The sequence below is a fragment of the Bubalus kerabau genome, chromosome 2 (assembly GCF_029407905.1).
Source record: "Bubalus kerabau isolate K-KA32 ecotype Philippines breed swamp buffalo chromosome 2, PCC_UOA_SB_1v2, whole genome shotgun sequence".
NCBI classification, from domain to species: domain Eukaryota; kingdom Metazoa; phylum Chordata; class Mammalia; order Artiodactyla; family Bovidae; genus Bubalus; species Bubalus kerabau.
In genome coordinates this window covers 145,667,521-145,689,391 of record NC_073625.1, presented here as the reverse complement: position 1 = coordinate 145,689,391, position 21,871 = coordinate 145,667,521, and the positions used below count along the sequence as shown (strand labels likewise).

General features: G+C 40.3%; 1 protein-coding gene across 11 annotated transcripts in view; it reads right to left on the bottom strand.

Moving 5' to 3' along the window:
- Window positions 1-8,815: 8,815 nt before the first annotated feature.
- The window catches only part of GOLIM4 (golgi integral membrane protein 4), an 84,010-nt gene continuing 70,954 nt past the window's right edge, over window positions 8,816-21,871 (bottom strand). For all 11 annotated transcript variants that reach the window (XM_055569143.1, XM_055569145.1, XM_055569142.1 and 8 more), the window contains 4 exons: window positions 19,842-20,009; window positions 18,554-18,622; window positions 10,841-10,921; window positions 8,816-10,538 (listed from right to left, as the gene is read on the bottom strand). In XM_055569143.1, coding sequence (XP_055425118.1) covers window positions 10,389-10,538; window positions 10,841-10,921; window positions 18,554-18,622; window positions 19,842-20,009 — 468 coding nt within the window. In that variant the 3' untranslated portion in view covers window positions 8,816-10,388. The remainder of the gene's footprint in view (window positions 10,539-10,840; window positions 10,922-18,553; window positions 18,623-19,841; window positions 20,010-21,871) is intronic.

Genomic DNA, 21,871 nt, shown 5'->3' with positions numbered 1-21,871 from the left:
AGACCCTGCCTACCAGTGCAGGAGATGCCAGAGACATGGGTTTGATCCCTGGGTTGGGAAGATCCCCTGGAAGAGGATATGGCAACCCACTCCAGTATTCTTGTCTGGAGAATCCCTGGACAGAGAAGCCTGGCAGGCTATGGTCCATTGGGTCAGAAAGAATCAGACACGACTGAAGCGACTTAGCATTAGAAGAGACATGAGCTGTTTCTTAAAACTTTTGTTTCATTTATCTAATATAAACACACATATTCATGCACACTGTTTTATAATATAAACTGCATTTTATTACTCAGAAATGAAACTAATTAAACTGCCAAACTCCTCTCCTTTGGGGATTTTTTGTTATTCTATAAAAATCCCAGTTTATGGGTTTGAGAAACATTGTTTTGAGGCAAAGCAATTGCATTGCAAGTGTTTTTCTCCACAAGCAAGAGATTAATAGAGCTATTCACTTGTGCAATGCTGCACTGTAATATTCTAAAATTCCTCAGTGTGAATCTACAAAAGATAGCTAAGCCTTACTATTACAATATTTATAATTCACTTTAAAATACTTCTGCATAGACTATGTGGTGAGCTTATGTATGTGGATATGTGCTGGCAGTACCCTAACTATGAATGTACATCTCAGAAATGGTAGATCCGCCCTTGAAAGAATCTAATCAGTGACTTCCGACCCTGCCTATACGTTAGACTCTGAGACTTTTATAAAGAATTTAATAGGTATAATATTTTGTTTTTACAATTATCATACAATAAGGTTGACCTTTTCCTTTGTTGCTGTTGTACAGTTTTATGTGTTATACATGTAAAGATTCATATAAAGCTCTCATAATCAGAACATAGAAGATTTTAACCACCCAAAACACTCCCTTGTATGTATTGCACCCCTTATGAGTCACACCTCCCTGCCAATCTTGATTTGGTGAGAGATTTTTTAAAAGTACCAATGCCTAGGCTCTGCCCTCAGAGTTTCTGATTAAATTAGATGGGTTGGTATTGGAAATTATTTTTTTAAGTTTCTTTGGTGGCTTGAATGTGCTTCCAGGCTGAAAAGCTGGTGCTCTCACCTGGGCCCAAGTCCAGAGGCTGCTGTTGAAAGATCTTCTACTCACTTCAGCTCAATGTATTTAGTTATATAGGACCATGGATATTAAAGACTTTCCTTTTTCATTGTAGAAATGAATGCTGCTCAAAACATGAGTATGCGCTGGAGCTAGTCTTGCACAGGCACCTTCCCTGCCCACAAAATAGTCTGGGCACTGGGGGAGCCCAGCATCCATTGCAGAAGCCTATGGGCTGCATAAAGGAAGATTGTCAGGCAGGATCTGACCAGACATTTAGCCAAATTCTGTCTGTAGAATATTACAGGATCATCAGCAAATCCTTTAAGCCTCATGTCTGTCTAGAGTGCCTAAAAGGATAGATATCTGAGACTTCCTAAAAGTTTGTAGTCTGTTTCTGCTTACTTGTAAATGTTTGCTTTGCAAATTTAGTCTGAGACTTGCTTTCATTGTAATTTACCATCTAATAGAGCGGGAGACCAGGTTCGATCCCTGGGTTGGGAAGATCCTCTGGAGAAGGAAATGGCAACCCACTCCAGTACTCTTGCCTGGAAAATCCCACGGACAGAGGAGAATTGTAGGCTACAGTCCATGGGGTCGCAAAGAGTCAGACACGACTGAGCAACTTCACTGACTCAGAGTAGCTCAGATGGTAAAGAATCTGTTTATATTGCTGGAAACCCCAGTTCGATCCCTGGATTGGGAAGATCTCCTGGAGAAGGGAATGGCTATCCACTCCAGTAGTCTTAGATTTCCCTGGTGGCTCAGACAATAAAGAATCCATCTGCAATGTAGGATACCTGGGTTCCATCCCTGGGCTGGGAAGATATATTTTGGGCTTCCCAGATGGCTCTAGTGGTAAAGAAGCTGCCTGCCAATGCAGGAGACATTAGAGACATGGGTCTGATCCCTGGGTCAGGAGGATTTCCTGGAGAAGGGAATGGCAACACACTCCAGTATTCTTGCCTGGAGAATCCCATGGACAGAGGAGCCTGACGAGCTACAGTCCATACGGTCACAAAGGTTGGACATGACTAAAGCAACTTAGGAGGCATGTACAGAGCGATATTGGGGGAAAACATAACTCTTTAAAGCTTCTAACTTATAAAGCAGTAGTTCTCAGTCTTAGCTGTACATTAGAAACACCTGGGGAAATTTTTAAATCCTGATGCTCAGACTATAGCCTAGTACAAGTAATTCAGAGTCTCTGGGAGTGGGATCCAGGTTATCACTACTTTTGAAATTCCTCAGATGTGTAGCCAAGGCTGAGAACCACTGTAAAGAGGCTACTGGTATCTGGCACAAAAAAAATCTAATAATTTTGGACAAATAAACTGGCTTAAAATTTTCAGCTAATTAAGCTGAACTTCATTTTCCCTCGCCTGCACATCTGGCCCTGGCAACCGGCTGGATGCTCAGTTACACCGTGCTGCTCCGCATCACCTCCACCACTGGCCTCTCCACTTAGAGCCATAAGCATTCTTAGAAGATGTATTAGTTAGCTTCAGTTGTGTAACCAGTCACTCTGAAACCTAAACAATAAACATTTATTATCTCATAGTTCCTGTGGGCTAGGCATCTAGGAATGACTTATATAGGCAGTTCTGGGTCAGGGTTTCTAATGAAGGTTACAGTCAAGTTATAGTCTGAAGGCTTAATAGGGCCAAATGGCCCACTCTAAAATCACTCATGTGTCCGTTGGCAGGAGGCCTCAGTTCCTCACTGGCTGTTGCCCAGAGGCTTCAATTTCTTGCCACATGGATGTAGGTCTCAACATAAGGCTGTTTGGATACCATTATGACATGGTAGCTGGCTTCCAAGAGACAGCACAAGAGGAAGCTACATTGTCTTTTTGACCTAATTTCTGAGTCACACTATCACCACTTTTAATTTTGTTAGAAGCCAGTAACTAAGTCCAGCTCACACTCAAAGGAAGGGAAATTAGACTCCACCTCTTGAAGGAAGATCACCAAAGATAATCTTTCATGGCCAAATCTTAAAACCACATCAGAAGATAATTGGATATGGCCGTTGTTGTTCAGTCACCCAGTCATGTCCTATTCTTTGCAACCCCATAGACTGCAGCATGCCAGGCCTCCCTGTCCCTCACCATCTCCTGAAGTTTGCCCAAGTTCATGTCCATTGCATTGGTGATACCATCCAGCCATCTCACCCTCTGATGCCCCCTTCTCCTTGTGCCCTCAGTCATTCCCAGCATCAGGGACTCAGTCAGCTGTTCACATCAGATGACCAAAATGCTGGAACTTCAGCTTCAGCATCAGATGTTCCAACAAGTATCAGGGTTGATTTCTCTGAAGATTGACTGGTGTGACCTCCTTGCTTTCTCCAGCACCACAGTTTGAAGGCATCAATTCTTTGGTATTCTGCATTCTTTATGGTCCAGCTCTCACAACCATACATGACCCCTAGGAAGACCATACCCTTGACTATACTGACCTTTGTTGTCTCTGCTTTTCAACATACTATATAGGTTTAAGGAAACCTAAAAGGTGCTTGCATTACTTTTATGGAAGAAAATGTCTATTTCTATTAGGATTCAGATTCATCAGCTTAACAGCAATCAGACACCTACAGCACTCAAAAAATTGTGAGTTGAGATCACAAATTGCATGATTTTTAATACTTTAATGGGCAGCCATGGAAGCTAGTTTCCCTACCTTCGGTCTTTAGAAGGAGAAAGAATACACCAGACCAAAGAAGTCATCCCATCATATTCAAACCCCTGTTTTCCAATGTCTTTAAAAGACATGTACTTTATGGGGAATGCTATGCATGTGTTAACAGATAAACAGAAATGATGTTTAATTTCAAGCTCCATTAGAAACATATAGGGAATGGTGAGAACAAGGTCAGCCGAGATGGTAAAGGACGAAAGCATTTCATTTCCAGTTACTTAAAACAGTGTACAAATGCAGCAGCTAGGATAATGTTGGGTGCTTGCCAACTCAAAATAGACAGAAGGATTGTAGGAAAGAACTGGAAGGCCTTGATACCTGAAGATCTTAAAATGCTCTATTTTCTGTTGACATAATTATTTTTACAGCAAACATTTGGGTCATTTAAACTAGATAGCTATCATCTGTGGGCTGAATCTGGCTTGCTGTCTATGTAAATAAAGTTTTATTGGAACACAGCCATGCTCATTCCTTTACACATTGCCCCTGGCTGTTTTCACAGTACAGTGGCAGAGTTAAGTAGTTTCAAAAGAGGTTCAGGCAGTAAAGCGTCTGTCTACAATGTGAGAAACTTGGGTTCGTTCCCTAGGTTGGGAAGATCCCCTGGAGAAGGAAATGGCAAACCACTCCAGTACTCTTGCCTGGAAAATCCCATGGACAGAGGAGCTTGGTGCAGGCTACTATCCATGGGGTTGCAAAGAGTCAGGCACGACTGAATGACTTCACTTCACTTATGGCCCACAGGGTCAAAAGATTTACTATTTGGCCCTTTACAGATAAAGTTTGCTAGTCTTTGATATAGACTAAAGTTGAGAATATGTAAGTATTCTTAACTTCATTACAATAATACCAAAGCTTTTGTGATGAATTCTCTGGGCTTAAAGACAGATCCAAGAGAAAAACATGATGATCAAGAGATTGGCAAATAGCAGGGCCATTATTTATTAAAACTTGCTACATTTAGGGCGATATGACTAGAAGTTAATGAGAGTATTTCCTCTCGTTACATAAATAAAAATACAATGTGGAAGTCAGTGAATATTCTTCAGTATATAATTGATAAAAATGAATCTTAAACTAGTTCAATGGGACAAAAGGGACAGAAACCTTGGAAAATAAAATTAAAGTCAGAACCTGGGAATCTGAGCACGGTTCTCTTTCTTTGTGATTCTGTCTCTCTCCCGTTTCACCTTTCCTCTGCTCCTCCACTCCTGCCCCAATCCTATCCCTCTCTGTTTTGACTTCATTTCTTCTGCTTCAACTCAGTTTTTTCCCATGTCATCAAGGAGCGTGACTTCTGGAAGCTTCACATGGATGATTTCTGTCATCACTAGAGCAGCCAAGAAAACATTTCTCCTATCTAGCCTCAGTATAGAAATCAGAAGTAGAGAATCAGTATAGAGACAGAAGATGAAGTCCAATGATTGGTTTGGAGCCTACTCTAGCAGTTACAGGGTTAAGCCTTTCTGCAGATGAAGAACAAAAGGAATGGTGTGAAGACAAAAGGTCAACCAGTGGATGGATACATAGCCGACTCCATCATACCAGCTGGGCCACCTACGATAGTTAGTCACAAGACCCAAGGAAATTCGAAGAGGATATTGCATCTGTTTTTTGGCTTAGGCATGGCTGTTATAAATTGAAATTATTTAATATATTCTGATTTGAAAATGACTCTAGTTTTCACAGCTTCATTCACTCATTTCTCAAGACATTATTCTTCATGTTACAATTGATGCTTCATAGAAGACAGACATACAGTGTTACATCTTCTTTTGACCATATCTTTCTCAGGTCAAGTAATTGAAACTTTTTGGTTCTTCCTCAAGACCCTATGGCTGTGACTTCTTGCTTTTTACTACTGTTACATTTATTTTTGCAAAATTTAAAACACACCTTCTTAATATATGAAACTCAGAATGAGGCACTGGATAAAGGTCCATACAACCCTGGCTGTATGTAGAATTAACATTGGAATCAGATTCACTGGGAAAGACTTCCTAGCTCTGCCATTTACTTGTATGATCTTGAAATAATCAATATTCTCATTTTATGGGTAAGGATTTTGAGATTTCATTTAGTAAATATATATTGAAGATCTTAGTGCTTGGGTTGCAACAGTGAACAAGGGAAATAAGGTCTCCACCTTCACAGAACATTTATGTCAAGGAATGTACAGACCTGTTGATAGTCTATTTCCATATTCTGTAGGAGGTACCATGATATGAAACACAGGATGGTATGGGGGGACAGAGAAAATATATTCAACCTAGACAGGGGTGGGATGAGAGGTGGACACTTCTCAGAATTGATATTAAGGTGAGACTTAAGCAATGAGCCAGGTAAAGAGAGGAAAGCAAACTGATTGAACAGTGTTTGAGGGGGAGAGCAAATTTATCATGCTACAAGAGAGCAGAATGATTTAAAGGAACTGAACGTTAGTCAAGTATTAGGAATCTTCAGGTGGCAAGTGACAGAAATCCATTTCCAACTAGCTCAACTGAAGAAGTAGAATTTATTGGCTCATTAATCAATCTGTGGGTGGACCTGCCCAATATCAGGGATGGCAGGATACAGGGACTGAAAAATTGTCACAGCTCTTTTCTTCCCTCCCGCTGCCTTTTGCTTGTCTTTGCAGGTTAGGTTTGTTCTCTACCTCTGTAGACTATTTTTTCCACACAAGTGAGAAAACAAGACATCAGCTGATGTGAATTTACAAATGGTAACTCTGCTATTGGAAGGAAAGAGAGATGCTATTTTCCATTTGCTCCAGCCTGCAAAAATGTCAGTAATTGTGCAGAGTCTGAGATTCACCTTACGAGCTAATGAGTTAGCCTGCCACAATTCCATGGATGCTGGTAGAAGACTCTCGACTGCTCGCTTAAAAACAAATATTTCTCACGGCACAGCAGGCAACGTGAGCTTCGTGTTCACCCCAGTTCCTCCTTGGTCCCCTCGTGTCATGAGGTTGATGTGGAGAGGATGCACCCACAGTGTTTGTGTCACTCCTAAGCATCTCTGATCTTCAGAAATTCTCCATCTTATAGAAGGACTGCTAGTAAATCTGCCCAAATTTCACCCTGCGGGGAGACGTTATCTTTTTTATTCCAGCCAGGAACAAACATGCCCTCTGACCTAGCAGGAGATACTGTCTCTAGCAGCTGGCTGTTTGATAGGCAAATACCCTTGAAAAGATTGTTCAGGATGAAAACTCACAAGATGTATAGAAACACCGTGGAGAATTGCCCTCCAACAAAAAAATCCCAGGGAAGGAATTGAATTGGTGTGTCACGAATCATGTGCCCATTTTGGATCAAGCACTTTGTTCCGAGATGTGGGGTAGTATTATTGGCTCTTGTCAAATCAACTTCCCACCCAAGGGCAAAGTCAAGGTCAGTTACTAAGACATTAATGTTTGACAAAGATGAGTCATACTTATTATGATACAGAATTAGAGTATAAATTACAAGGCTGAAGGGGTTAAGATGGATTATGAAGAACTATGTCAGTCATATTAAGGAGTTTGGAACTTTTTCTATGTGCAACAGCAATTTATTAATTTTATAATGGAATAGTGTGTTATCTTTGGAAAGATCACACTGACACAGACTTTAGGGACAGGAAAGGGTAAACAAGGAGAAAAGTTAGGGGACTATTACGATAGTCCACGTAAAAGATAACAAAGGCCTGAACCAGCACAGTAGGGATGAAAAGAAATGGGCAAATCATACATTGGTAACATCCATAGGGAGAGAAGACAGAATCAAGGACAAACTTTGCTTCTGTTTTGGGAAACTTTATGAACTGAGATGCAGAGTCTAGAAAGAGAAGTAGGTTTCAGGAAGGCAAAAAGACAAATTCAGCCTTGAAAGTCATAAGTTTAAGGTAGGATGGGTCACAGAGAGCTAGGGTGAGGAGATAAATTGGGAGACATATCCAAGACATGAGAGAGATGTGTACTGGATAGAGTAGAGTCCAGGACAAAAGCTAAAGAGCCCTGATACGCTAAGGGCCAACAGAAGAGAAATCGGAGGGGGAAAGAAAAAGGTTGGAAAGAGTAGCCAGGATGGTTAGAAGAAAACTAGGAACAGACAGTACAAGGGAAGCCAAAAGAAAATTCAAGAGCAGAAATTGACTTTTTTTTTTAATGCTGTGCAACCTGCCACAGGACAATGTACCAAAATGATGTAATGAGAACTAAAAGCAAAATAAAGAACTCAAAGCAGTTTAAACAATCTCACATGCTTCAGGAAACCAAAATTCTTCCGTTGTAAGAAGGGAATTCCGTGAGCCTTAAAAGAGCACTGTGGGGATAAAGTAGACGCTGTTCTCCCATTTCTCACAGTAAGAAGACAGTGTGTCCGTCGTTTTCCTTTATCACAGTGAGTCACTGTGACCTCCACGTGGCTCAGATTATACTCTTATTCCTAGATCCAGCTCAGTCACTCTTAAATATCCAGTTATTCCATTTGTACTAGTATTAATATAGCTTTTTTTGTGCTCCATTGTACTTGTCCTTTAAAAATGTGCCTCCCCCTCCCCCCCACCTTATTATGTCACGGGTACCAAGTCACAGATTAATTGGCAAGGCAAAATACAAATGACATTTTATTTCTGCTCATCTCATTAATGTAGATCAGCTCTGGCTGATTAGTTCTCCTCCAAACATTGGCTAAAACAGATCTATAACTTGGTGCTATACAGAGTAGAATGGTTTGTGATTGCTTTGTTTGCTTTTCCAGGGAAGATATAATAGTTTTTTGTTTATTTTGTGCATGTGCACATGACACTGTCTTACACTCCTTTTTTCTTCCTCCAGAACTAGCTCAAATAAAATAAACATTCTTAGCTCTTTCTTTAGAAAAACGGGGAGAAAAACTCACAAGCCAATCCAAGCAGAGACAGAGACAGCAAAATAGGAATAGATTGGGAAAAGCACTTTATAATTCATTACTATACATTAGTAACTCTTAAAATTTTTCCTTTTATGAAAAAGAACTGAAAAGTGTTGTAAGATCAGAAACTAATAAAAAATCACATACTTTTAGAAGATTTACCACTTGCTCCTTTTCATTTTATTGACTATTACCAAGTTTCAATGTGTTTCAAATAATTAAATACTGCAACTGGGACATTAAAAATACAAACTAATTTACCAAAATAATTGTATTCTGAATATTATGTACAATATTATACATTTTACATTACATAAAGGGTTTTTATACATAAAGGTTAGATTTGATTCATGATTACTGAAAATCCAAAATACATTTGAACAAAGCATTCCTATGCATACATACATAATCACTCATATGGGATAATCAAAAACCATACATGAGTGTGGTTATTAAAAAATAAAATTACATTCATACAATAATAGTACAAATTGAAATCAGTTTTAATTTGAAAAATACTATTATAAAACCACACACATATGAATGAATGATATAACCTAATTCTATTTAGTTAAAAATTTTTATACTTGAGACTGAAATATGTCTCTATCCCATGGGAAATTTTTGATTTTTAATTTTAAGGGATTTGTATAATTCAACATCATTAAACGTGTATCCATGGGTATAACACAGACCTAATCCCAGCAAATAGAAAAGTCATGAGGGTCAATCATACCACCTTATGTACTTCACCATATAGTTTTTGAACAATATACTGTTCAGTTGTACAGTTTTGTACTTCTTCATATTCATGCTTGTCATCAGTGATTAAGTGTTGAGGCACAGAGTTTACAGGGAAATATGTATTACTGTCAAGAATTAGATACTAAAACAAGGCTATCACTGGGTGACTACCGAAAAAAAGAAGGGGTGCTCATGTGGAAAATGCCACCCATATACACCAAATTCGTTATTAAACAACGTGTCAGTCCTTTAAAAAGATTAATAGCTGATGTGTCATACCTTGTTTGAATCCTGAAATAGCTAAGTCCAGAATAGTGCCATGTAAGTTTTAGTACTATCTCACTTTTAAATTTAATTCAAGAGGAAGACCTATGATTTTAAGTAAAATCAAACATTTCTCTAATTGATCCGAGAAGCCTGAAAAACAGTGTCTTTATAACAAAAAATGTCTTTCTAATTGTATGTCACTGTCTATGAATCTTATCCCAGAGATACACAGACAGGTGAAAATTCTATCAGAACTATACATAAGAACCTTGGAAAGGCACCAATTAGTAAATTGGCCATTCTCCTTAAAATGTGTACAGCATTTTTCAGTATTCCCTATCTTGAAATTCTGCATTTTATCAAAGGCAGACAGCAGAACACTTGGAAACTGGAAGAGAGAGAAGGAACAAGTTGAAACTATACAAAATCAAGGTATTTTCCAACACCACATAGTCTGCGAAAAATGAGATTCAGAGCCTAACGTCTGCTATATCATTTTTCTTCTCATTCAGGTCTTGCTTGACTATAAAAAGAAGCTCTAACCTAGGTTATCAAAATATATTCATATAAATGTATGAGCATTTCTAATACAAAAGTTAAAAAAGGTCTAAATTTTTAATTTTTGTAATTAAATATCCTAGAGTTCAGTAGGCAGATTTATTTTTGAGCAGCTTGAAAAGAATCCGACAGCTGAGCTCTGCCTGTGAAATCGGGCATGGCTACATTTCAGCTCTTCGCTGTGACTTCTCAGCGGCAGCAGCCCCATCCTCCTCCTCGTCATCCTCCTCCTCATAATGCTCCTCTCGGCCTTTGGGGTGGTTGTCATCTCGAACTTCTTGCTCTTCTCCTTCATTATTTTTCTCATCGGCCTTAAAGTTAAAAGAACAAAAGGAAAATTGAGAAACAGGACACTGAGTTAGTAGCATAAATAATTCCCTCTTAAAAACAGAACAAAACAGAAAGAAAACAAGTGAAGAAAATATTCCAATAGGCAAGAGTGCTACTGTCTTTTCTAATCTTCACACTGTCACACAATTTCCTAATTCCCAATGTTATACTCCATGGCACCTTAGATGTACCCACTGGGATCTTTCCAACTATACATAGGTGTCTCCTACTCACGTGCTCAAAGGCACACATGTGCAACAGAAATATTATATCCTACACATACATTTTCATCATTTTCACCATAGGTCTCTTCAGCATTATGCTCCAATTCCCTTTTTTTCTCCTCAGTCAAATCTTCCTGAACCTAAAACAAACCAGAGACATCAAGTGGACACTTGGATCATTTCAACACTTGAAGCAACATATTCTGATTTCCAATAAGTTCATTCAAATCAGTAAAGACAAAATTAAACTAAAAATAAATCTGAAAAGACAAAGATTTGACTTGTCTATTAGCCATGAATAAATGTGTAACATACTTACTAAAAAAATTAGTATTATTCAGAATCTAGGACTTTTGTGTGTTGAGTTTCTGATTTGTTTGAATAAGGGTTAACACTCCAAGTATAACACCTGAAGAAATTCACCTTATAAAGTTAAAAAACTCCTCTTTTCCAAAAGAGAGAACTGTGAAAGTCTGAAAGTTCTGACAGAATGTAAGTTCTTGTGAAGAACAGGAACCATCAGTCTTACTCAACTAACTGCCTTCAATACCTAGAGGCATGCTTGGCATGCTGCAACTGCTTAATAAATATTGTTGAATAAATGAATCAATGAATGAATCAATGCAAAAAAATATCTGCTCTTACAGATATTTACAAGTCACAGAAATCAGGCACCACCACCTACACTTTAGTGTAATAGAGAACAGAGAAAAACCTGTGTATATATACATTTCTATAATTAAGAATAAACTTTTTTGGCTAAAATATCTAGAACACAGAACATAATCATTTCAGTTTCTTCATAGAATAGTTATTAAGCTACCTCAAATCCCTGCATGTCTTTGTATTCTAAGACATTTCTATTTTAAGTAGTTCTCTTTCATGTATGCTATTACTATTATGTGTCATTGATTCTGATTATCTCAAAATGCAAATCAGAGAATCCAAATATTTTTGATCATTAAATCTCTATTTAATGATCACATCTATGAAAATAGAGGGTAATATATTTTACACCTTAACTATGACAATGGCATAAAAGTAAGTCTTGAGTAACACAAAATTACCTAATTGGGGGGGGGGGGGCAGTGTATATGTGTTAAATATCCCAGAAATGGGCAAGAAAAAGAAAGTATACTGGTGTTATAATTAAGGAACAACAAATTAAGGGCTGCATCAAGGTGTCCATAGCCCAGGTTCAGCAGAATGAACTGCAACCCATCAGACTCACTCTGGAGGGACCTGTTAAGAATCTACAAAGATGAACCTTCAAAGATGCCAGCCTAAGATGCCGGCCTTCATGAGTCTTGTCTAACCAGTCCATTGTTGGCTGGACTCACAGCCCCTGTACCACACTGGAACCAAATAAATACATTGTGGGGACAAATATAGAGGATATTTTGTATTTACGTGTCCTGGTAGAGCGAGCTACAGAGAAGACACTTCTGCCTCGGCGCAGGCTGTAGCAGTGGCCAGTGACATCTCTTCGGCCCTTAGCCACACAATGACAACACTCCCCAGGACATTACAGTGGAAACAGCGAAGCACTTATTTCAGACTGTACTAAGGTCTCACTAATTGAAAATTGCTAAAGCGTCCCGGTTGATTTCAGTGAAAAGACATGTCTTGTATGGCCTTTATAATGAAAATATACTAGTGAACAGTCAATACTGTAGTTGGGGCTGGGAGGGAACTGCCTTGAGACTGTGGTACAGTGAAAAGAATAAATCAGGGTTAGCACATGTTTGCTATAAAGGGCCAGGTAGTAAATATCCAGGCTTTCTTGGCCATCAAGTCTCTGTAGCAATTACCCAAGTCTAGCGCAGCAGTGGCCTTAGACAACATGTACACAGAAAGGCATGGCTTTTGTTTCAGTAAGGCTTCACTTATAAAATAGACCCAGGCCTGTAGCCTGCCAACCCAATACAGACCATGAAGTCAGGCAGAGCTAGATTAAATCCTTGGCTCTGCAACTCTCCAAGCTGTATAAACAATAAGGTCATTTGTTTTTACTATGAAAAGTTTCAAGCACACACAAAAACAATGATTCAATAAACTCCCTAATAGCCATCACCAAGGCTCAAAGGTTATCTCAATGTTGCCATGCCTGCATCACCTATCACTTTATTTTCTGATGAATTATTCTTAAAAATTCTAGATATCATGTAATTTCAGCCCTACCCATCTCTAGACACATTGCACTTTTCTTATATAACCATAATACCATTATCACATCTAATAAATAATCCCATGGCGGCATCTAATGTCTAGTCCTTACTTACATTTTCTCAATTGTCTTAAATATGTCTATTTACATCTGGCTTGTCCTAATATAAACAAAAGTCATATCCAACACCAATTCCACTTCCTTTTTTTTTCCTTAATGCTATATTATTGTCCAGTAAAATGACCCAGACTCTGGATTTATTTGCTTCTTTGAGGTGTCAGTTATTTCTTTAGCCTCCACATTTCTTACAAAAGGAAGTTAGTTAGCTTAAAGGCTTGAATGAATTCAATTTGCAAAGTAAAGATTTTTCAGAGATGATGCTGTAGACCTCATATTTCCATCACATCTCTGCTCTACTTTTAGTGAAGCTAAAGTTGGTCAGTGAGCTCAGACAACTACAGCCTGATCCCTCCATGGTAAAATCCCCTGATCTCCATTAATCTGGTGATGTCATCCATTGATGACTGCTCCTAAATCAACTGTTTTAATTAGGGGTTACAAAATGGTGACTTTCTAATTCCATCATTCCTTCTGTATACACTAATTTCTAAAAAGAAAAACTTGCCTGTATCAACTAGTTAGTTCCTATGCTTTAATGTAATGTGCATGTGTGTGCATGCTCAGTCGTGTCCTACTCTTTGTGACCCCACGGACTGGAGCCCGTCAGGCTCCACTGTCCATGGAATTTTCCAGGCAATAATACTGGAGTGGGTTGCCATTTCCTTCTACAGATCTTCCCAACCCAGGAATTGAATGCATGTCTGTTGCGTCTCCTGCACTGGTGGGCAGATTCTCTACCACTGAGCTACCTGGGAAGCCCAGTTACTATGCTTGGTATACTTAATTATGATAGCTTTTAAAAGCAGACCTGGGTATGGTCTAATCATGGTTCTAACAATAACAAGCTGTGTGACCTCTGAAAATTTATGTAACCTCTTTGAAGTTCAAATTTCTTATCTGTCAAAGAAAGGGGTTAGATAAAAATCAGTGATTTTTAATTTTCTGTGTGTGTGTGTGGTATGGTGGGGGTCAAGGACCGCTTTAAGACTTTGATGAGAAAGTCTTCAGTAAGTAGGCACCTAGACATACATCATTTTGCAAAGAAGTCTTAAGAGGTTCAGACTTCTCTAAACAGTGTATTCCTGAAACATCAGCATTACCTGCAAGCTTGTGGAAAAACTCCGATTCCTAGGTCCCACACAGATAGGAACAGAAGCTCCAAGAGTAAGGTCTGATCCAGGGATCTGTATGTTTTACACACTTTCCAAGGGGATTCTTATCCACAGCAAAGCCTAAGAGCCACTTGAGTGACAATGAATGTCTCTGGCTAGAGAAATAAATACTGTTTCATGAGTTCTTGCCTCTCTTGGAACCTACTGTAGAAAATTTAGGTTGTGGATCAACTGACAATATAAACTGAGGTGGAAACCATTGATTTAAATTACTCTTTAATTTAGGTATTGCACAAATGAAAATTTTATAATTTTTCAAATTTATGAATATACCTTTTTTAATATTCTAGTAATATATTCTCTACATTTGGGGGCAAGAGTAATTCAAACTCATCTTAAAGGCATTACTGAAATGGGACAAAATGATATGGAGTTTGTCATTTTAAAATATGTTTAGACTGCTACTGCTGCTAAGTCACTTCAGTCGTGTCCGACTCTGTGCGACCCCATAGACGGCACCCCACCAGGCTTCCCCGTCCCTGGGATTCTCCAGGCAAGAACACGGGAGTGGGTTGCCATTTCCTTCTCCAATGCATGAAAGTGAAAAGTGAAAGCGAAGTCGCTTAGTCGTGTCCGACTCTAGCGACCCCATGGACTGCAGCCCACCAGGCTCCTCCATCCATGGGATTTTCTAGGCCAAAGTACTGGAGTGGGGTGCTGTTGCCTTCTCCATGTTTAGACTAATAACTGCCAAATGTTACTTTTTTACAATGTGGACATGCCAGTTATGTCTTCCACACTTGACCCTCTTTATTATCCTGCTAAACCTGATGGAAACATTTTGTTAAATATCTCCCTGAACCATTACTTATTACTCATTCAGTTCAGTTCAGTTCAGTCACTCAGGTGTGTCCGACTCTTTGTGACCCCATGAACTGCAGCACACCAGGCCTCCTGTTCATCACCAACTCCCGGAGTCCACTCAAACCCATGTCCATCGAGTAGGTGACGCCATCCAGCCATCTCATCCTCTGTCGTCCCCTTCTCCTCCTACCCTCAATCTTTCCCAGCATCAGGGTCTTTTCAAATGAGTCAGCTCTTCACATCAGATGGCCAAAGTATTGGAGTTTCAGCTTCAACATCAGTCCTACCAATGAACACCCAGGACTGATCTCCTTTAGGATGGACTGGTTGGATCTCCCTGCAGTCCAAGGGACTCTCAAGAGTCTTCTCCAACACCACAGTTCAAAAGCATCAACTCTTTGGTGCTCAGCTTTCGTTATAGTCCAATTCTCACATCCATACGTGACCACTGGAAAAACCATAGCCTTGACTAGACAGACCTTTGTTGACAAAGTAACTCAAATTACTCATTACTAAAATCTAATGATTTAGGCATTTTAGAAAAAGTCCCTATGTGATGTGGCAAAGTTTAATAAATAGCAAAAACAAAACAAAACAAAACAGATCTCCTGAATCTGAATGGACTTGGCTAGCTACCCAGTCCTCATATGTATTCACACCTTTCTCTGATGCATCAAAGATCTTAGGGGGTGAGCCAGCAACTGGAAGGATGCCCTTAAGTAACCAAGAAGCCTAAAATTCAAAGAGATGGATGGGACATGATCACGGAAAGAGCTTCAGTCTATGATGGACACCTCTGCTTGCCGGCTAATGTTTAATAGAGCTTCTGCCATCTGGACAGTTTCTTGATGTGGTGATTACCAGGCCAACATGCCACTAAAAGGCAGCCAGGAAACCCTGTACCTGTTCTTATGTGAGTGTTCAGATCAATCTGGTTTTACGCAGATTGGGGAAACAGAGCACTTGGGTTTTTCACAGTAGTCATTTAAGCTCTCTATATTTTTAAACATTTAAATCATTTTAAAGTACACACAGCACTTTTTGGCAATGTCACAGTTTGTCTCATTTGCTCATAAGGAGATTAAAAAAATCTGTAAAGTATGCAACACGCGGATGGCTTTTCATAGGAATGTCTTATCATAGGAATGTCTTTCTAAGGATCCCAAAACAAAAACAATCAATGCTTGTTAACAGTCATTTTTAGATCTTAGAAGGAAAACACTGTTGCATTACGATAAGAGAAAGCAGGGAGAGGGAAGATTTCCTAACATCACACTTGTTTTGGGTTCTGTACTCTCAAAGTTCAAGTCACAAGTCTGATGGGCTGTGCTTCTGAACAGGTACAACCTGGCAAGATGCAATTCCTCCCTAGAGGCAAATGTGACAAGAAGGCAGGTTGATGGTGGACTGGAAGGGAGGGGAGCCAATGGTGGCTCAGGGGTCAGCTGGAAGCCTCTGAGGCTTAAGGAAGAGAAGAACGATGCACGTTACCCTGCATTTTACAGTTATGAGTGCTCACATACACAGCACTCATAGACAACAGGCTGTATATTCTCACAGACAGCAACCCTCTTTGTTTTTCTCATTTTGCTGCACTCCGCTGAGAACTTCGTCTCTATTAGTAGGCCTTGACTGGTATATGGAAATTCTCCCTCCGCAAGGGAAGAACTGAGAACAGTGGAAAGAGGTGGGAAAATCCAATAACTAAGCACCTCAGGAACTGCCAAAAAAATAAAATACAGCCTGAACAAGGGACACTTAGAGGGCAGAGGGGAAAGGTACCCAGGGAAGGAGAGGCAGGCTGGGCTTCTGCTGAGAGCTCACGTGGTAGCCACACTAAAGGAAAAGGTGTGATGACCTGAGTCTGTCAGGGTCAGAGAGTGGGGACAGAGGTGCCGAGCTCAGAGTTCTGGGCTGGGCACTTGGGTGGGGGGGGCTCTGCCTGTCACCATCCTCCTTCCCTCCCACCTCTCTGCCTTTCTTTTCTATCTTTGATCCCTCTTGGATCCCACATTAACTAATAGAATACAGAAGTAAAAAAAAAAAAAAAAATTAATCAGTGAATACTGATTAAAATTTTATGTTTACTCTTCTGAATTTTTAAAAAGAAGCCAAGGTGAGCCTCTTCTCTCTTAATCCCTCAAAGATCCCTGACAGCGGACATAATGAAACAAGTAATATTAGTCCAGACATCCTGTTACAAGAGAGGTCCAGATGAATATCTTTCTCTTGCCAGATGTCTTCATATTCAAGGCTGCCGGGTTCTCTAATACTCTCTTCTGATGACACGGCTCAGGGGTTTGAGCAGGATGAACAGCAGGATGAGAAAAAGGAAAGAGAATAAGGGGATCAAGGCAGGAAGATTGCATGTAAAACTACAGGTATATGTTGCCAATGTCTGCAAAGAACGACGTTCTTCTCTGTTTTCCTGGTATAAACACAAACTTCAGCATCAGCTCTGAAAAGTTGACAAATGCAACCAGATGAGGCAGCAGCCTTAGCCGAGGGAGCCCTGCCCATGAGGCAGAACACGGGCCTCTTAGCAGGCTCTCAGGTAGGTTCAGGCTGCCACTTGTCCATCCTCTCCTGCTGTTCCCCTTAGGGCCAGAGTCACACATTTGCAAAGGCCTGGTTGAGAAGCGCCTCTGAACTAGGGCTTTAATTTGCTAGACCATTTTCTGGTCCAGAGAGACACGGAGCCTGGGGCCTGGGCCTCATCCGTATCATTCTCTTGTGTTCTGAGCTCCAGTGGTCCATACAGTACCCTTCTGAGACTAACCAGCTCAACCAACAGCATTAATCAATCAACTACACAATTGTGGCACTACACACAACACTACACACGACACACAACTACACATGGTAGAGGCTCCACGAAGCTAATTTACAGTAATATGCGAGGGGTTTGCAATAAAGAGCAAACTAAAATGAAATGCTAAGAAATTCTACCCAAATGCATTTTACTCAACTGAGCTCCTTACCTATTTTTGCTTTTCTTCTTTGTTAAATTTAAGATACTAAATTTTTAGAAGGGAAGAGGCTAAAAGTGAAAATGTTTTACATGTCTGGAGGGTGTTAAGTGTGTTCTGCTAGACACCATGGGGTGTCGCTATGAGGCAGGAGCAGTGGTCATGTCTACAGAGAAAGTCTCTGAGGTTTGTCCAGACTTTCAAGGGGCAGAGCTTTGTTCTTCTTTCTTGTGAGGCAAAGAGACGGGAGAAAATATTTTTACAAAGATCACATAAACCTAAGTATGCCATTCCTGGAAGGTCAAATGTCTTCTTAATTCAAAATTTCTAGGGAAAACAAGAGAAGAGAATTCTATCATCCTGTTTTTATTATTTTCCAACCAAATGTCTCCACGGCTATGGTCCATTTCTCCTCGAAACCATCCTTCCTTATCTAGCCTATGGCTCTCTAAACCTTTCTATGAAAGCCCATTCGGAGAGGTTTTTTCAGGTGAGTGTGAGATCCCAAGCAGTCTGGCCTCCTGCCCTCCCTCTTCCTACCTCCTCTTCCCCTTCTTCCTGGTACTGCTCATCCACGTTGTCCTCCTGCTGGTCTGGGTTTCCTGCCATCTGTTGAAACAAAAGGAGAGGTTCAGGTTACTGAACACTGGAGATGCATTTTCCTGTCCTCTGGGACAAAGAACAGGCAGGCCATGAACAGTGCATTTCAATGCCTCAATGGGCAGGAAATGATGACTAATCACTCCCAACAAAGCCCAGGAAGCCCATGACCCACTCCTTCTGAGTGCACGCATTGCATGTGAGGTAAACTTCCTGTCCACACAGGTCATAACTAAAACCTTTTGCATAAAACCTGGCATTTATAGGGCTTCCCTGGTGGCTCAGATGGTAAAGAATCAGCCTACAATGCAAGAGAATCGGGTTTGATCCCTGGGTTGAGAAGATCCCCTGGAGAAGGGATTGGCTACCCACTCCAGTATTCTTGCCTGGAGAATCCCACGGACAGAGGAGCCTGGTGGGCTACAGTCCATGGGGTCGCAAAGGTTCAGACATGACTGAGAGACTAACACTGTAACTTTAGGCATTTATAAAATCCCCAGGTTAATACAACCCAGCAATCCCACTGCTGGGCATACACACCGAGGAAACCAGAACTGAAAGAGACACGTGTACCCCAATGTTCATTGCAGCACAGTTTGCAATAGCTAGGAGATGAAGCAACCTAGATGTCCATTGGCAGACGAATGGATAAGAAAGTTGTGCTACATGTATATGATGGAATATTACTCGGCTGTTAAAAAGAACACATTTGAATCAGTTCTAATGAGGTGGATGAAACTGGACCTATTATACAGAGTGAAGTAAGTCAGAAAGAAAAACACCAAAAAGTGTATTAACTCATGTGTATGGAATTTAGAAAGATGGTAACAACGACCCTATATGTAAGACAGCAAAAGAGACACAGATGTAAAGAACAGACTTTTGGATTCTGTGGGAAAAGGCAAGGATGGGATGATTTGAGGAAATAGCACTGAAACATGTATATTACCATATGTAAAACAGATGATCAGTGCAAGTTTGATGCATGAAGCAGGGCACTCAAAGCCAGTGCTCTGGGACAACCCAGAGGGATAGGGTGGGGAGGGACATCAGGAGGGAGTGGGTTCAGGATGGGGGGACACGTTTACAGCCTTGGCTGGTTTATGTTGATGTATGGCAAAAACTACCACAATATTGTAAAGTAATTCACCTCCAATTAAAATAAATTAATTAAAAAAATAATAAAATCCCCAGGTTAAAACCACCCTCCACCATGGCACCCACTTACCACCAAATGTTCCTCCATTTCTGCATTCTGTTGCTTTTGGTGACTTTGTTTTTGCTCTTCATTTTCATCTGGCAAGTTTTCTTCCCTCACTTGCCCGGCTTCTTCAAATTCATCCTCGCCTTGATTATTAGGGTCATCTGCTGGGTTTATATCCTCTACAGCTGCCCTCTGTAAAATTTTAATGAAAAGCAAGCACCACTTCAAAATCCAGGATCAAGTTTAATTTCATTTGAAAGGCCACAGGCTGACAGAAAATTAAATTGTCCTTTACCAGACTGCTCAGGTCTGTCCTTACCAAGACTCACAGGTACCCATCCTGCTGTCAAAAGATAAAGCCTCTGCTTTGTCAGAGACGGATGCATCAGAAAGAAGTTCAAAGAGCACCTCTTTCCTGCAAGTGATTCCAAAACAGTTCTCAAAGCTCCAATGCCATAAATAATATGAGCATAACTAGATGACAAGAAAAACAGTTAATGAAAGCCAAAGGACCAAATAGGAGAAATAATTAAAATGAGAGATTTAGATAGGCAAATGGTAACTGCTTTCACCAGTACGTCGATTTTTACAGACCAGTTATTCTTTGCAAACCAGCTGATGTAAGCGGGTGAAAAGCAGTTGAGGAGACAGGAAACCCACACCAGCAGGGACCCAAGAAGAGGGCCTGTGAGGAGACAAGAGGAGGCTAATTCAAGAGTAGGCCATCACATTCTAGTGTGGATCACATTTCTTTATAAGGAACACTAATGTAAAGCTAAGAGATGCTGCACTGATAAGAGACAAAATAAGAGGAACTGGGCTTAACTCAACTTCTGGTGATATAAATATTTTGAAAAATACCTCCCCCAACCCATCCTACCTCTCAAGTAGTTCTCGGTTATTGTGTTCAACGAATGCCCTTCATATTATCAACTTTAGAATTATCTGAATGTCCCACTTATGATCACAAAGCACCTTTCAAAATCATATACACCCTCATAAAGATTCAGATTTTTAGAGTGTGAGCTGGGTGGAAATGATGATGCTTGTAGGAGCGTCCCTGATCACACTGGGGTCATCAACAGGACGCTTCACTGAAGCAGCAAATGCTTCCCAGAGACAGGGAAGTCTGAATGAGATTTAGTCTCTAGACCACAAAATTCTACTTCAATTCACTTCAGAGCCTTGAACATGTTCAAGAGCTCACTGCAGTCTCAGCTGATGTATTATCTGCACCTCCCTGGCTATATACTTCATTCAAGAACAAAGTGACACTTTTCTTGGGGATACAGAGTGACAAATCATAACCTTCACACTAAACTCCAGTTACTCCACAATCTTGTCATATGGATTTCCTTTTGTGTGTTATCAATAAACTGTGTGGAAATATATGGGAAATGTAACATGTTTTCTTCCAGGGAAAAAAGTACTGAATGTCCTTTGCAAAAGTTTATAAAAATATACAGATTAGCTCTAACTCTAACCAAGTAATAAAAAAGGTTTAATAGGCACAGTTGTTAGATATTTTAAAAAAAAAGGATGATTCATTAAACCTCAGTGAAGCTGGACAAAAATGTTCCTAATTTAAAAAAAGTAAATAAAGCAGGTGAGACAGAGAGACAAGCAGGCTAATAATTTCTAATTAAGGGAAGGCACGGCAGAAAGGCCAACATTTCCCAACGTGTTATCTAGAGCAAATCAACCGATGAAAGGAGAGTGAAGGATTGTGCAGTCAGGTAACCAATCGAGACAGACAGCATTTCCCAAAAGTCAGGAACTGGAATACCCACCCTTCCCCTGTGCCCGCCATCGCTCTCAGGCTCTTGCATACTCCCTCTCTTGCTCTCTCGTGGACACTCTCTTGCTCCTACACATCCTCTGGCTCTCTCATACTCTCCTGTTATCTATAGCTCTTATCCTTTCCTGACAATATTTCAGGGCTAGGGTTCCCTGGAGCATACTTTGAGAACTGCTGATTGAGGAGCTAGTGGGTAGATATATCCTACCACCTCTCCGTGCAAGTTATAGGGGAAAGCCGTTTCCATCGAGGTTGC